The sequence below is a fragment of the Apus apus genome, chromosome 4 (assembly GCF_020740795.1).
Source record: "Apus apus isolate bApuApu2 chromosome 4, bApuApu2.pri.cur, whole genome shotgun sequence".
NCBI classification, from domain to species: domain Eukaryota; kingdom Metazoa; phylum Chordata; class Aves; order Apodiformes; family Apodidae; genus Apus; species Apus apus.
Window position 1 is genome coordinate 63,612,234 of NC_067285.1, and position 14,356 is coordinate 63,626,589.

Sequence of the window (14,356 nt, forward strand, 5' to 3'; positions counted from 1 at the left end):
GATAATGCAGTGAAAATTAAAATCACTGCTCTTTCTCTTTTTCAGCCAAAATGAGTGCTAGAGAGAATTTAGACTGAAGGCTAACATTTACTGTGAAAACACTCATACAGCCACAAAACAATGAATGATAGCAGGCTTTGCATTTTGCTTTTTAAATAGAGTAGAAGAGATCAAATTTTGTGCCAGCTGCACTTCAGTTACCTTTGTCTAGTAGTTGTCACATGTCAGGCACCTTTCTCTAAACTTATTGCTGTTACACTTTTATTTGTAGTCTAGCATAAGTAAATGTTACTGTTCCTGTAGAGTAAAAAGGCAGGTTGTGCCAAGTTCAGCTTCCCCCGATTTTGCATTCAGACTGTGAAGACCTAGTCTACTGCTGCAGTCCTGGTTTTTACTAGCATTAGGGGCCAATTTATCCCTTTGTATGGAGCTTCCAAGTTGGGCTGGAAAAGTCATCCAGTGGCAAGACAGGACCAAGCACATTATAGCAGGTAATTGGCTCAGCTCTCTCAATAGTGGTGATACAGGGCTCTGCAGACATTCCAGTTCTCAGCTATCTCCATAGACTTTAGGTAGATAATTTGAACCAATTAGTAAATGATTTTGAGGTTTTTCTATAGAAAACTGTGTGGCTATGAGAGACAGTATTACCTTGACAGATTTTAAATTGCAAGGAAATTATCATTTTTCTTGCTTGTGATCTTAATTTTATCATCATCTTGTGAAAATTACTAAAATGTCCTTTCTACAGAAGAACTGTGACAGTGTTGCTATTGCAGATCCATACTACAAATGTGTTCCATTCCCCTATTATTAACCTGCATCTGAACTTAAGCCATAGCACAAGAAAGTTCTGACTTGCCAAAATGATCATTCTTAAGGGGTAACAAGCCAAGGACACAGCTCAGCTCTGCTTTCTCAGTTCTGTAATTTAACCAATGCCTCCTGTGAAAGCCACCACTACAAACTGTAGCAGCTACAGCGCAAGCAAACTTGCAAGAAGCAGATTTGTGTTTCCTTACAAGAACGTGTAAGCTATCAACACAGGACCCAAAACAGAGGGATAATGTTAGTGGTTGACCTGCTCAATAGTTCAGTTTATATGATATGAAACTGCAGCACTCCACCTAGGGTGCTGAGTGAGACTGGGCAGCTGTGTGGGGTTTGTCTGAGCTGGGCTGCTCTGCAGGAGACGAACAACCAACCCCCTTAGGCACTGCACAGTCACATGGCTGCGCTGCCTGCCCTCACTGGTACATTTGAGGATATTCACAAAGGATTCATTTAGTATCCTTTTTTCCCCCACTTAAGTGGACTCAAATGTGTTCCTGAAGAGCAGAATAAAACATGGTTTCTCAGCATAACAAGATCAACAGAAAGATGCTCTTCTATCATCTGGAAATTATAAAATGGTTTGAATTGAAAGGGACCTTAAAAATTATCTAGTTCCAATATCCCTGCCATGGGCAGGGACACCTCCCCCTAGATCAGGTTGCTAGTGACTGATTTATAATTGCATGTTCATATAAAAAAGTCTTAACTGTAGGAAGTAATTTTATTGTTGAAATAAATGACTTATTTACAGAGATAGTTACTTTACAGTTTTACAAAGCAGACATAGTTCTTCTCAGAATGAAGTATCAAAACAGTGACAGATTTAGCACTGCCTAAATGCAATTTATTCCAAAAAGAAATTGACAGCAATCATTAGATTAAATCATACCAATCACATAGTAAGATACTGTCCTTTGCAACTACAATGATACAAAAAGACTTTTTATCAGTCATGATCTAGTGAATTAAGCATCTGCTATACTTCCTTCTTCTTGAGTATTAGTGGACCTACATTATCTCCTGTTAATTCATTGTGCTTGTTGTGGGAGCCATCACAGACAGGGAACTGGAAGAAAACATACATGAAGAATTACATACCTCCAGCAATTGCACAGTGATTTTTAATACTTCTTTGTATGCCAAGAGCACTTTAATAACATTGCCAGTTTAACGTCCTGTTTCAACATCAAATTCCCTGTCTCCTATCAGACACAGGACACATGTCACTAAGGAAAAAAACCACTGCTAAAAGGCATCTAAGTTTGTGAGGGCCTAAAATTGCTGTTCTTACAACACAAACTTAGATGCAAAGCCTCTTCTGTGAAACAACAGCAAGCAAAGCAGCCACTGCAGCCACAAATAGTTTAAGGTTTATTGTGGAACTAGTAAAGGTGCTCTTAATAGATTTAATAATTTGCAGCCAGAGTACTGTTTTAAAGAAAGCTGAAATACTTTGCTGAAGTCATTAGTCTGAAGGGAGAACAGCTGAGAGGGTTTCTTCGGTCCAGAGCAGATTTTTTTGTTAAAACAGGAAAGCATTTGGAGCAGAGGACAAAATCAGAGTGTAGTCAGGACATTCAAAAGAAATTGAGGGTAACTGAAAAATACCAATGTATATAGAGGTGATTTGGGGCCAGTTACCTACTGGCTGCTCTGGACCAGATGGGGATATGCTCTTCCTCACCAACACAGGTCCAGCCTTACTCTCTAATACGAACAACTTTGTAAGCGTTGTTTTTGCAAAACAGAGTAGTTATCTTCTAAATAGTTGCGACGTATTTCCAAATATTAAACAAGGCTTACTTGGTTTTATCTACTGACAGGTGGTAACTGTGTTTCTAGAAAAACCCTACTGTGTTTTTTACAAGTTTCTAGTTTCTCTCTGCATGTAGATGGGTTTACAGTGGAGGAAAAAAAAAAAGAACTGTGCCATTCTCAAAAAACAGGAACATGTTCCACCTCCAGGGAAAAGCAACAAGTCAACATGTAGCAATTTGCCACCAAAGCACTGATAAAAATATGCAAGTTTCAATCTCTAATCCTACAGCAGCACAAAGTGTCTTACCGTCTTTGAACGCCAACACCTGCAGTAAGCTTTAGTGAGGCACAGATCTTCAATGTTTATTTCATTCACTACTTTTGGATTTTCCTTCTGGATCTTGAGGTTAATCAAACTATCCTTTTGCTGTTTCTTCTTGGAGAGGAAGGGACGAACAGCGAGGTAACCGAGCAAGGCCAGCACGCCCAGGAAAGGCAGTAACCGCAGCCATTCTGAAACTAGAGACAAGTGGAATTGAGACTGGTTCTTGACACCACCTCAGTAGGGTGCAGCATCAGCTATTCTCAAACGACCTAAGCTTGGGTAGAGAATGGGGTTGCTCAGTTGGCAAGGCTCTGAGGGCAAACAAGAGTCTGTGGTTAAGTCTTACAAAGGAAGACTCAGATTAAAACCTGGGTTTTACTGTAGCTAAGGTAAAAATCTGACTCCTGGAATTCCAACTGAAATTTAATTTTACCACTCTAGAAGATGACTCAATGGAAGAGAAAGAATCCAAAATAAATAAAAGATGTAATGACATGAGAAACCCTAAAATGACAGGGGTTCTGCACACCCAAATTAAATGAGCACTGTGTACTAACACTTGTGCATATTACAAGCAGCAAGTATATTAAATGTTAGTATCTGAGCATCCTGCACATGAAGAACTATTCTGTACATTTTCTAATGCAATTTTTAATGGCTTATTTCAGATTTTTAGCTTCTTGAAGTTTTCCTTATTTTTTTCATTCCAAGGCTTTTTAAATAAAATTTTTGTAGAAATTACACAGATTATTAGATAAGCACTAACAAAATCTTCCCCAATCTTTTTTGGTTTTATTTTTTCAGAGCTCTCTTAGCTCAGGAATCTGCAACCAGTTTCTACAATACACAGAGAAAGAGCATCATGAGATCAGTCATGAGGTGTCATGAGGTATCATGAGGTAATGAGCATCATGAGGTAAATCAAGCCACAGACAACTGCATTTTTCCAAGCTGAGGAACTTGTTTAAGTTAATTGAGTCAAGTATCCTTAGCTGCCTTGCTACATCATCTTCTAGACATACTGGTGAGAAAAAGACTTACTGAGCTTCTTAAATTCATCAGCGCCTGGCATGAGATTGATACATATTAAAGGTGGAGCCATGTGTCCAGTGTTTCCAGCAAAATATGTCGTGACAATACTCCAGTGTGACTTAAGCATGATAGTGCAATAAAGAACAGAGCATTTTTCTAAGTTTCTGGAGAACACATCAAATCTAAACACAGAGAAATGGAAGAGAGTTTAAAAATATTTTAAAATGACAAAGAAGTGTAATGAGCCAGAGCACAAATAGCTGCACGAGCACTTTATATGACAAGACACTGTAAGTTCCTCTTTTAAACAATTTAGGATCAAAACAGAGCAAAATTTTGTCCTACAGTTTACTTTTCGAGATTAAGGTGTACAAGAAAGGAAATGCAATACAGCAGGCCAAGGATGCTAGGTGGATTGTAGCTCTCAGAAATTTCATTACTCTGTTTAGCTTGATTTTGTGATAATAAAGCACCTGTTTGTGCTAATATTTTTCCAGTTAGAACTCAGTGAGTTTTTCTTAATAATTTCAATTTTCTGTAAGCACACCCTGTAATGAAAATACTTTGTGGGACTACTTATGTTCTTTGAGCTTTCTATAGCCTTTGAAGTGAAAACCACACTTACTGCATTTATCTTGGAATACAAACTGTATAAATGCTAGAGGCACTGCAAGAACTTTTGGTAGTCTTTCCACACCTGCAACTTGCAGCAGTCCCTACACACAACTGACAAAATTTGCTAGGAGTTACTGCAATAAACTAATCTATCTCTTTTCTCGGTTCCCCCAACAAGCTGTAAGCCCTAAATAATAGCAGTTAACACTGAGATAGTTAACACATGTTCAGTTACACAAACTACTTAGTTTCCTGGACAGCAGTGCCTGTTCATCTTCTCTATCATTACTGTTTCAGTACACCCTGTCTACAGGAATCCAAATGCACTTGCTGACCTTATGTGAAGGACTTGGAACATACTGAAGAAGAGAGGAAAAATAATTGGTTACTGAAAAAAATTTCCAAATTGAGTATCTAACCTGACTGTTGTCAAAGAGGTGGATCACTACAAAGTTACTCTGAACTTCAAGGTAGACCAGATGTTCCAACAGGTAAACCATAACAAGAAGGAGGGTACCTATCAAGTGTGTCATGAATACAACTGGGTTGAGGTTGACACACAAAATGTCTCAAATCAGAATTAAGTGTAATTAAAAGAGATGGGCAAATAAACCGCAAGTGGTATCTCAATACAGCCTGAAACTCCCTTATATGAGATCAAAATTGCAACAGTAGTCATGTCTATGGGGGACTCATAACCCTATGGGTTCATCCAAACCAAACAGGAACACAGTAGCTGTAACCTTTGAGCAAGGAAATTAGAAACAAACAGGAATAGGAAGAAGAAGGATATTGTTTTCCATGGTTATTATTTAATATTTGTATCATGCTAACTGGTGATGAAGATTTTTGTCCTTACTAGCCAATGATTTCTTAATGTATTTCTAATCTGGGAGCCTCTGGGAAGCTCCGAAATACATGAATGTGCACATTAATTATAAACCGACTTGCTAAAGCCAAAAGACTGCCAGAAGCTCATCCTTTTAAATTTAAAAATCAGAATGACTGTACTTCTAGGGCATGAGAGACAATACTGTCACAAGGTAGAAAAAGTAACATATCTTTGGACTTGGTGGGCAGGGATGGGAGAAAAGCTTTACACAAACTAATGCAATGATATCTCCTACAACTGTGTTTCTGAAGCATATTTACAGCAATTCACAAGACTGTTTATTTGCACAGCTGATAACTGAGAATTCAGCAATTACAGTGATCCTGGAGATTCTTTATTAGTCCTGCTGCATGGGAAGAGGCAGTCTCTAGAGACAGAAATGGAGAGTATCAGAAGAGGTTAGTCTTCAAACTTGACTTGTGTTAAGACACAGGTCAATCCCAAAGGCAAGTCCTGGAAAGTATCAGGAACATGACTGAAATAGGAATGCCCAGAGAATTCTAGGAAGTCGAGGCCACAGACCATAGGCCACAGTTACATTTCTGAGGAGAGGTTGTCTTAACTTTTAGTTCCACAGTAACAAGTCCATAAAAAAAAGAAAAACACACACTGTGAACAGAAAGGGACTGGCCAGTCACTGGGAGTTAGATCAAAGCAAGCGATCCCCAATTGTCTTTCCCCATCTACTCCTTTGATATCTTTCAATTTTATTTGTTTTAGCTACTTTCTATGGAAATGACCCCACGCAGACCCAAAAGCAGCTTCTTACAGTAGTAACAGCTCAACTGGAAGCCAAAATTTGAACAAGTATCAGCTACCAGTCAAAATGAAGGTTAGAACTGTGATTGTATTCTCAAAACTGATGAAATTCTTCATGCACATTCCAATTACCCACTCAATTACGTTCTCTTAAAAACTAATAAGCAGTTTTATCCTGTTTTCAGTTGCTTGCTTGGGTTTCTTAAGGGTGTTCTCATTGCTACACAAACTAAACACAAAGGACTCTACACACCATTGTAATATGCCTATTAGTTTATTCAGCAGGTATGAGAGTAGAGAGGTGACAGTCCTTTTAGCAATATAGCACACTTAATAAATTAGAAGCCAAAGCTACGGGTAGGTTAGCAAACCACTCTGCAAGTGACAAATTCATAGTTCAAATGGGTTCTGTTATGATGGTATCACACTTCTTTCCCTCAGCACTGTGAAAGATGATCCACAAAACTGTTCTCTTCCTGCCTGGCAGCTTCTTAGAATAAAGTCCCTCTTAACATGTAGGCCAAGTGTAAGAGAGCCCACACAGAACTCTGTCACGTTTATGGAAAGAAGCCTAGCACCTAGATTCTTATATAAGCCTTGAAATTCTGACCACATGCTATTTTGAGGTGAATGTCTCTGCTGTTTTTATAACATGTACTAGGATAAAAAAGCAACATCAGCATGAGACAACACTGCTCATTTCAGTGAACTCGACAAGGGAAGGGTAAAGCAGCTATGACAAGGAACTGAAAGAGGCTTCTGAGCACCAGTAGTGCAAAAATTCAGATATCCCCTTTCAAACCCAAGGTCAAACGTTCCTTCCTTCCTCCCTCATCGCTTTCACCTCCAGGAATTTTGCACTAGATGTTAACAGCCTTCCTCTCTCCAAGCAAGCAGTTTTGCACCGTGATTTGGTGAGGTCACAACAGACAACAGGTCGTCTCAAGATTTTTAACCAGCACTCTATGCAACATCCTACGCAACAGGATCCTTCCTATACTTTTAGTCTGTTGTTTCTACACCTGATGCACTACAGAAACTAAAGCTGCATTTGCCTGGAGGCCAATGAAGATTTACTGAAGCAATAAGAGAGCTAACAATTGAAGGACTGCACTGTTCCAAATCTGGGTCCTGGCCTGCCTTCACAAATAAGGTCTATGCTAGCAAGTGTTGGTCCTTGACTAACTTCAGTAGATGCCACCAAAGGACAAATCCTAGTGCACTTTAAATGTTTTAAGATCAATATTATTTCTCACCTTCAAAAAAAAAAACAAACAAAAAAAAAGCATTTGGCACGTTTGATATGTCATTTGCCAAAGAATATGCTACTCTGTAATTTGAAATGGTTCTAAACACAAAAAAAATCAATGAATATTAACTTCTCTATTGTCTACTAGTCTTTCTCTAACACTAATTCAATAGATATGATCCTGTAAGTGTAGCATTCCATCCGGGACAGTAAGCTCCTGCTGCAAAACAACACCCAGAATTGGAAATTACCTGCTCTTGGAGACATACGATGTTAGGACAGGTCAGACTAAAACCACAACAACAATACAGAAGAGGCAGCACTTGCTAAAGCAATCCAGTTTTCTGAGATGAAACTTTAGATTGACAGCAGCTCTGAATACAGAGACGTACAAGACTCTTCAATGAGCAGTGAGGTTTCAATTACTTTCAATAACTTTTAAACACTAAGAGGGGATGACTTTTTAATTTAGGTTCCTAGGATGTGGCATCCTATGATTTCCTTTTGAAAAGCCTCACCATATTGCATTTACCCTACTTTAAGCACCACTTTTGCTGGTTTTTCCTGTATTCATTCATATCCTCCCTAAGAGGAAGATATACAAGCATGACAGCAGATACTAGTCTAGTCTAGCTGACTGTTGAAAAAAAATGAAAAAAAGTATAAAATGTTGTCTCTATAGCTATGTATTTTTAATTATACCTCCGTTGCCCTTTCTAGAGAGTTTAACACAAGACCAGTCAAAGAAATCACTAAGAACAAGTGGCAGTGGATTTTTTTTCAGGTATGCTCATTAAATCCTACAAGGTCTGAAAGCAGTTTCTGACTCAGTTCCTTCATTTACCTTTGTTTAATATTTTTGGGATTGACATTTCACATGTTTGGTCTCCGCTTAAGGTTCAGTTGTTTAACTCTTGCTCTCCCTCCAAATTCAAGTACCTGTCAATGGGGTAAGTAACATGACAGCAAACCATTCTTCTCCCCTGATCATTCTACTTTAAAAAAAGTTCTGACCAGAGGTATTCAGAATAAATTCTATCTAGAATTCTATTCTATATAGTGTCCACTATATGCACAAATAATCCAGTTACAGAAATGTACATCTGGACAAGTGAATTAAGACATTAAATTCAAGCATTACTAAGTTTAAGTACAACTTAGGTAGGAAACTGCCAAATACTAGGAATATAAGAAGCTGTGCTACTCTGTAGTTTAATTTATCTCCTTCCTCCCAGCTTTGAAGGATCTGATTTTCTCTGTTCAGTAAATATAAAATAATCTGGGTTGGAAGGGACCTTCAGAGGTCATCTAAGTCCAACCACCCTGCAGGGAGCAGGAAAATGTAAGTAACAGCGTTTTCAGATGAGGGAGCAGTCGTTGAAAAGAACAGCTCATTTAAAACAGGTTTCCTTGTCGTGGGAAAGCTAATGGAACTTTTACGTTTACAAGCAGCATAAACATGCTGGGGAAAAAAAGGACTCAAACCGGGCTTTAAATAAATTCTGCCTGTTCTAAATTAAATCATTTTTCAGCACTACTGAAGTACTGTACCTTAGTGCTGCAAGGTAAACATATAAGGTCGATTCTACACTTTTAAGACTTTTTCCCTTTCCAGAGCTTCTGTTAGAGGAGTCCTCTTACTCATCACCACCGAACTAAATCTTGTCGCTTGGCACTAACCGAAGTTCTGCCAGCATTACCGCAGCTGAGCCTGGGCTGACAGAGTTCCAGTCTGCACAGCACTGAAGCCTTAAAGAATTTGGCAGTATTTAGTGTTCTTTCTTGTTTGCCTTGTGGCAGGGCTACGATTAACCAACAGGTATTTTCACTCCCTCACCCACAAAACACTTACAGAAATGATTAAGTAAAATCCCCTAACTCTGTGTGTGTAGCAGGCTCACAGAAACAGATGCCTTGTTTTCACTTTTTTTTTATCCCTGCAGCCGCTCTCTCTAACCCGTCCGGCAGACGAAGGGGCAGTGCTTTAGGCCCTCGGCTACAACCCCACGTCCTGACGAGCACGGCCCCGGCCGGCGGGCACTCGCACGGAGCGGGGTCCGGAGCACGGGGCGAGCCGGCAGGCCCGAGGAGCCGGCAGGCCCGAGGAGCCGGCAGGCCCGAGGAGCCGGCAGGCCCGAGGAGCCGGCAGGCCCGAGGAGCCGGCGGCCTCTCGCTCAGGCGCTGCCGCGGGCTCTGGCTCTCACACCCGCCTCCCAGCCTTCCCGCGGAGCTCGTTTCACGGAGATTTAACGCTTCCCGCTCCCCGCCTTCCGTTACAGAGAAAGCCACCGATTCCCGGCCCCACACGGGGCAGGACCGGGGGAGCCCAGCCCAGTGCCCAGGCAGAAGCGCCCGGCCCGGCCGCGCCGCTCCCGCCAGCCCCAGCCGGAGGCCCCGGAGGGGCTCCGGGCCCACCGCGCTCCCGCACCCACCTGTGAGGCGGAGGAAGCCGCCCACGCTCTCGGGCAGCGGCAGGCGCTTCAGGTAGGCGGGCAGCTGCACCTTGACGATGCGGGCCAGGCTGTCCAGCACCATGGCGGCGCGGGACCCGGGGCAGCAGCGGGACCCGGGGCAGCACAGCGCCCCGACACCGCCGCCCCCTCCCTCCCTCCCTCCCTCCCTCCGCGCCGCCGCCGCCGCCGCCGCCGCGCGCGCTTCCCGGGGGCTACTGCGCGCGTGCGCCGCCAGGCGGGGCGGGGCGGGGCGGCTGCCGCGCGCGTGCGCACCGGGAGGGGGGGGGGCGGCGGGTTCCCGCCGCGGGGGGGTGGGGAGGGGCCCTGCGGCCGCGAGGCGGCGCGCGGGCGGCGGCGAGAGGAGGCGGGAGCGGCGGGAAGGTGCGGGGAGGGGGGGGGGGGGGGGGGGGGGGGGGGGGGTGGTTTTAATAGACGCGTGGGTTGCGGTTTGTAGGCTGCGTAGTTGTCACCTGCCGGCGGGCTGGGGTGTTGCAGCCGCGTTTCCTGTCAGCAGCCTTAGAAGTACCGAGGCGAAAGGCCGGACGTTCTTCTTGGTGCGAGCGGTGTTTTTCCGTAGGGCATCGTCACGCAGGGCTGAGGTGTGGTAAGGCGAGTGCTGAGAGGTTTAGTATTGCAAACAGAAGCCCGGCGACCTCATGTTTGGCAATAGTTTGTGCAGAAGAAGCTCCGTTTCTAAGCATATTACTTAATTTTATTTCATTTCATGTCAAGGAGGCTGCTAATTTTGGCAGATAAACTGCCCCCGGATAGCCAGGTGGACAGAAAGGCGGGTGTGCAGCCATTCGGGGCCAATGCAGACAGCTCGGCCAGACCTGAACACTCTTGCGTCAGGCCCTCGGTCGCAAATCCAACAACGTTTGGTTCAAGGTGCTTTGCTGCTGTGAGTTAATCCGTCAAGTGCTCACAGCGTATGGCACAGAGCACAAGCGTCTTCAGGAAAGATACAGCAGCACTTTCATTCTTTTAAGGTCTTTGTCCTTTCTTACCTGATCGTGACTGGAGCACAGTTCTCTCTCCTCCCTCAGTGTATGGAAACCACATCACACCTGCCCGTATCAACTCTGCGTTTTTTCTTATTGGCCCAGAATTGGTAATTCAAAAGTTTTGGGTTAAATTAATAGGGTTGAGCAAAGTAATGGAACAGTAATTATAGATATTTTGCGTGTCAGATGAACCCACTGGTCTGTCTTTGGCTGAATCCACTTAGCAGTCATGTTTGCCTTGTATTGACTAGGATATACAAGCCAGGCACTAGATCTCTTTCCTTAGCTTGCTTTAATGATAAAATCAAGACAATCTTAACCAAATTTTTAAATCAACATAAAGAACTAAGGCAAAAACCCAAATACTAGAAGCTAGGTTTAAAACAAACAAATCTATCTTGTTTGTGCTTCTGGCCTGAATATTGCTTTTCTGCCTGTGACCCTACATTAATATTTCCCGATTAATCATCTTTAGCTAGTGAGAATATCCCTGTGATCTCAGAGTATCGTAACTCCCTACCTCACCTAAGTTTATCCTTGTAATGGCTATGTCTGATGTCCTAAGATTATTTCTTCTTGTGTAGGCAAGTTCCTGCTATTAGACAAGATAATGAAAGAGCAAAATGCTCGATTATTCTGGGAAGATTACACATCAGATGTTGTGTTGTAACCTTGTTTGTGAAACTTTCTGAGGGAAGAATACATAAGGCTGAAGGTACATGAGGTTTATCCTCCAGCTCTGAATCAAGCAACTTCACAATGAAGTTGAGAGCCTCTGTCCTTCCCTACCACTTGCTTTCTTCTGCTCTTCCAGCCCTCTCTGGATGCTAGCTGTGGTACTGGGAGCACAGCTGACATTTTGCTGATGCTTCGGAGCCCCACTGTGCTGCCTTTGATCAGTGCTCCACTCAGCACACTGCTAGACTTCTCACTGCACCTCGCCTGTTTGCAGAGGTATCAGTTGATGTGAGTCATGAACGGTTTGGGTAAATGAAAAGCTGAAGTCATAGATCATGGAAAAACTGTAAAGAAAATGAAGCCCAAATGAGATTCATTCAACTGAAAAGGAGGCAAAAGATGGTCTTTAGAAATCCAGTTTGAACTGGAGCTCAGGAGATGCGTGTTCACCCTCCAGCTTGGCTGCAGACTTCCTGTTGGACGTAAGGGGAAAAATGCAAGATGCAGGCTTGCTCAGTCCTGCAGAAGAGAACTGGGGTTTGCATGGAAGTCCATCTTCAAGGACTAAATTACAGGCTCAGAGGTTAAAATCTGACAACATTAGGAAGTTTACCAGGCAGGTGTGACATCTTCCTTCTGTTACACAGCTTATCAGCATCCTTTTCAACCTTGCCTCAAATCTCAATGATGTCTGGTTCTTGGATATTTTCTAGTTTTTGGGGAAGAGTAATATGCAACAATTCATTCTTGCGTATTTAGCATCAGTTTGTGAACTGCTAAAAAGTAGACATTGCCTCTGTATCTGTGTTTCGTGCTGAATTTGGCCACTGAAACTCTGGTGTAGGGTAGGATACATAGGAGTCACTGTAATAAAAATCAGAGCACAAAAAGCCCAAGCATAGAGACTTGAACAGAACCTAGGTCACCAATACTGAAATATTATTATTGCTTTCAGCAGTAGGTATCCTCTATCATTGGATTTTTTTCATCTAGCAAGAACATTACAGATAAGATCATAGAACCATAGAATGGTTTGGGTTGGAAGACACCTTAAAGATAATGTAGTTCCAACCCCACTGCCATGGGCAGGGACACCTCCCACTAGATCAGGTTGCTCCAAGCCCCATCCAACCTGGCCTTGAGCACTTCCAGGGATGGGACTTCCACAGCTTCCCTGGGCAATCTGTGCCAGTGTCTCACATAAAGAATAAACAGTTTCTTCCCAATGTCTGACCTAAATCTCCCGTCTTCCAGTTTAAAGCCATTATCCCTTGTCTTCTCACTACAAGCTGTTGTAAAAAGCCCCTCCCCAGCTTTCCTGTATCCCCTTCAGGTACTAGAAGGCTGCTATAAGGTACTCCTGCAGCCTTCTCTCCAGGTTGAACAACCCCAACTCTCTCAGCCTGTCTTCATAGGAGAGGTGCTCCAGCCCTCTGATCATCTTCATGGCCCTCCTCTGGACTCGCTCCAGCAGCTCTATGTCCTTCTTGAGTTGGGTGCTCCAGAAAAGATGGAGCATGGAGCCCATATGAAGAGATCTATGTAGTTAGTTCTAGCTTAGGTCTTTTACATTGAATTTCCAAAACACAGCCCAAAGGAGAACCCACCCAATTAACTTGCTACTATGCATGCTTTGATGAGAATGGCAGAAAAGTTCATGGTGCAGATGCAGAACGTTTTGCAGAATTTATTCTATGTCATAGAACACAGACTACACCATAGCCACACTGGTCTCGCTCGCAGTAGGAATGAGAGTTGCCTCCAGCATCCAGAAGGTGGTTAGTCCCAGTCCAACTGACTGATCATAGGTGAAAATAAAATGTTTGTATTCCTCCTCTTGTTACCCTTCAAAAATGGCTTAATTTCCCTGTGCTTCAATTCAGCTGTAGAATGAGAGAATAATTACCAGTCTGTCTACTATAGTAAGATATGCAAAGGAAAAGAACATTTCTAAATCTTATTTATTTATTTTACCAAGTACACACCAGTAAGGATAAAAGATTAAAGGTTCTGAGATAGCAGACACACAGTCCTTCCATCTCTAAAGGAAGGCTAAGTAGCACAGTAATTTGCTCAGCACTCTTTCATGGTAATGAGCTTTTCTGTCAGCAGGATGCCTCATATTGTTAAAACCATTTTCTTGGAATTGGCATTGCTGTTTTCCATGCTGAGCACCTGGAATAATCTCTGCAGTAGGCAAAAGTACTGTTGTCAACTGAAAACTATCCTGTCACCAAAGAGCTGGCTTCTGTGATCAGCAAATACAAGCCCCTGTCCAAGAAGAAGCTAGATCTCTCTCCTGTTGTATTTGGGTTTGATTAGCTGCTGTTCCTGCTGTACACAGAGGTCACTTATCCACTTCCCCAAAACAAGCAAAATCATTACACCCCAGAAGGGCTGTAGGAACTGTGATTCATTTCAGGTGATGTCTCCATCATTTAGTTACACAGCACTATCAACACTCAAATAAAAATAAAAAACTAGGTGCCTGGCTTAAAAAGGTAAACCGTAAGACCATATATGTGAGGTTACTTTCCTGCATTTTATGTTTATTAACTTTGCAAGCAAGTTGCAATTGCATGCACGTTAGGTTTTCATTTATTATTTTTACATCCAGGAGCTTAATTGCCTGTAGAAGAAAGCTGAGATGACTTGACTCTGAGACCTGGCACCTTAAGTGGTTTCTGCTGGTGTTTATTGAAAAGATCTACAATTCTGTAGTAGGCAAAGTATTTGAGAGAAAAATTAATTAAGGAA

The 14,356-nt window shown here is 42.6% G+C and overlaps 2 protein-coding genes across 3 annotated transcripts in view; one reads left to right on the top strand and one right to left on the bottom strand.

The window, feature by feature from the left end:
- Positions 1 to 8,268, top strand: part of LOC127383539 (sodium/hydrogen exchanger 9B2-like) — a 29,671-nt gene extending 21,403 nt beyond the window's left edge. Inside the window, exons 12-13 of one of the 2 annotated variants that reach the window (XR_007889233.1) lie at positions 3,722 to 5,055; positions 6,177 to 8,268. Coding sequence is in view for 1 of the 2 variants with exons in the window: in XM_051616629.1 (XP_051472589.1) it covers positions 3,722 to 3,815 (94 nt within the window). In the remaining variant the exon portion in view is untranslated. Of the gene's footprint in view, positions 1 to 3,721 lie in introns of both variants that reach the window. The other variant, XM_051616629.1, reaches the window with a different exon arrangement.
- Positions 1,657 to 10,070, bottom strand: CISD2 (CDGSH iron sulfur domain 2). The gene is made up of 3 exons (XM_051616630.1): positions 9,897 to 10,070; positions 2,900 to 3,111; positions 1,657 to 1,900 (listed from the first exon to the last, which is right to left on the bottom strand). The coding sequence occupies exons 1-3, from the start codon at positions 9,997 to 9,999 to the stop codon at positions 1,811 to 1,813; spliced, it is 405 nt and encodes a 134-aa protein (XP_051472590.1). The 5' UTR covers positions 10,000 to 10,070; the 3' UTR covers positions 1,657 to 1,810.
- Positions 10,071 to 14,356: the final 4,286 nt, after the last annotated feature.

What these genes read in the sequence shown, in the direction of transcription:
- CISD2 (XM_051616630.1), bottom strand. Translation starts at nt 9,999, where the DNA reads ATGGTGCTGGACAGCCTGGCCCGCATCGTCAAGGTGCAGCTGCCCGCC. An exon ending in CGGCTTCCTCCGCCTCACAG is followed by an intron (nt 3,112 to 9,896) that starts GTGGGTGCGGGA and finishes ACTTGTCTCTAG; the next exon opens with TTTCAGAATGGCTGCGGTTA. An exon ending in GGTGTTGGCGTTCAAAGACG is followed by an intron (nt 1,901 to 2,899) that starts GTAAGACACTTT and finishes GTTTTCTTCCAG; the next exon opens with TTCCCTGTCTGTGATGGCTC.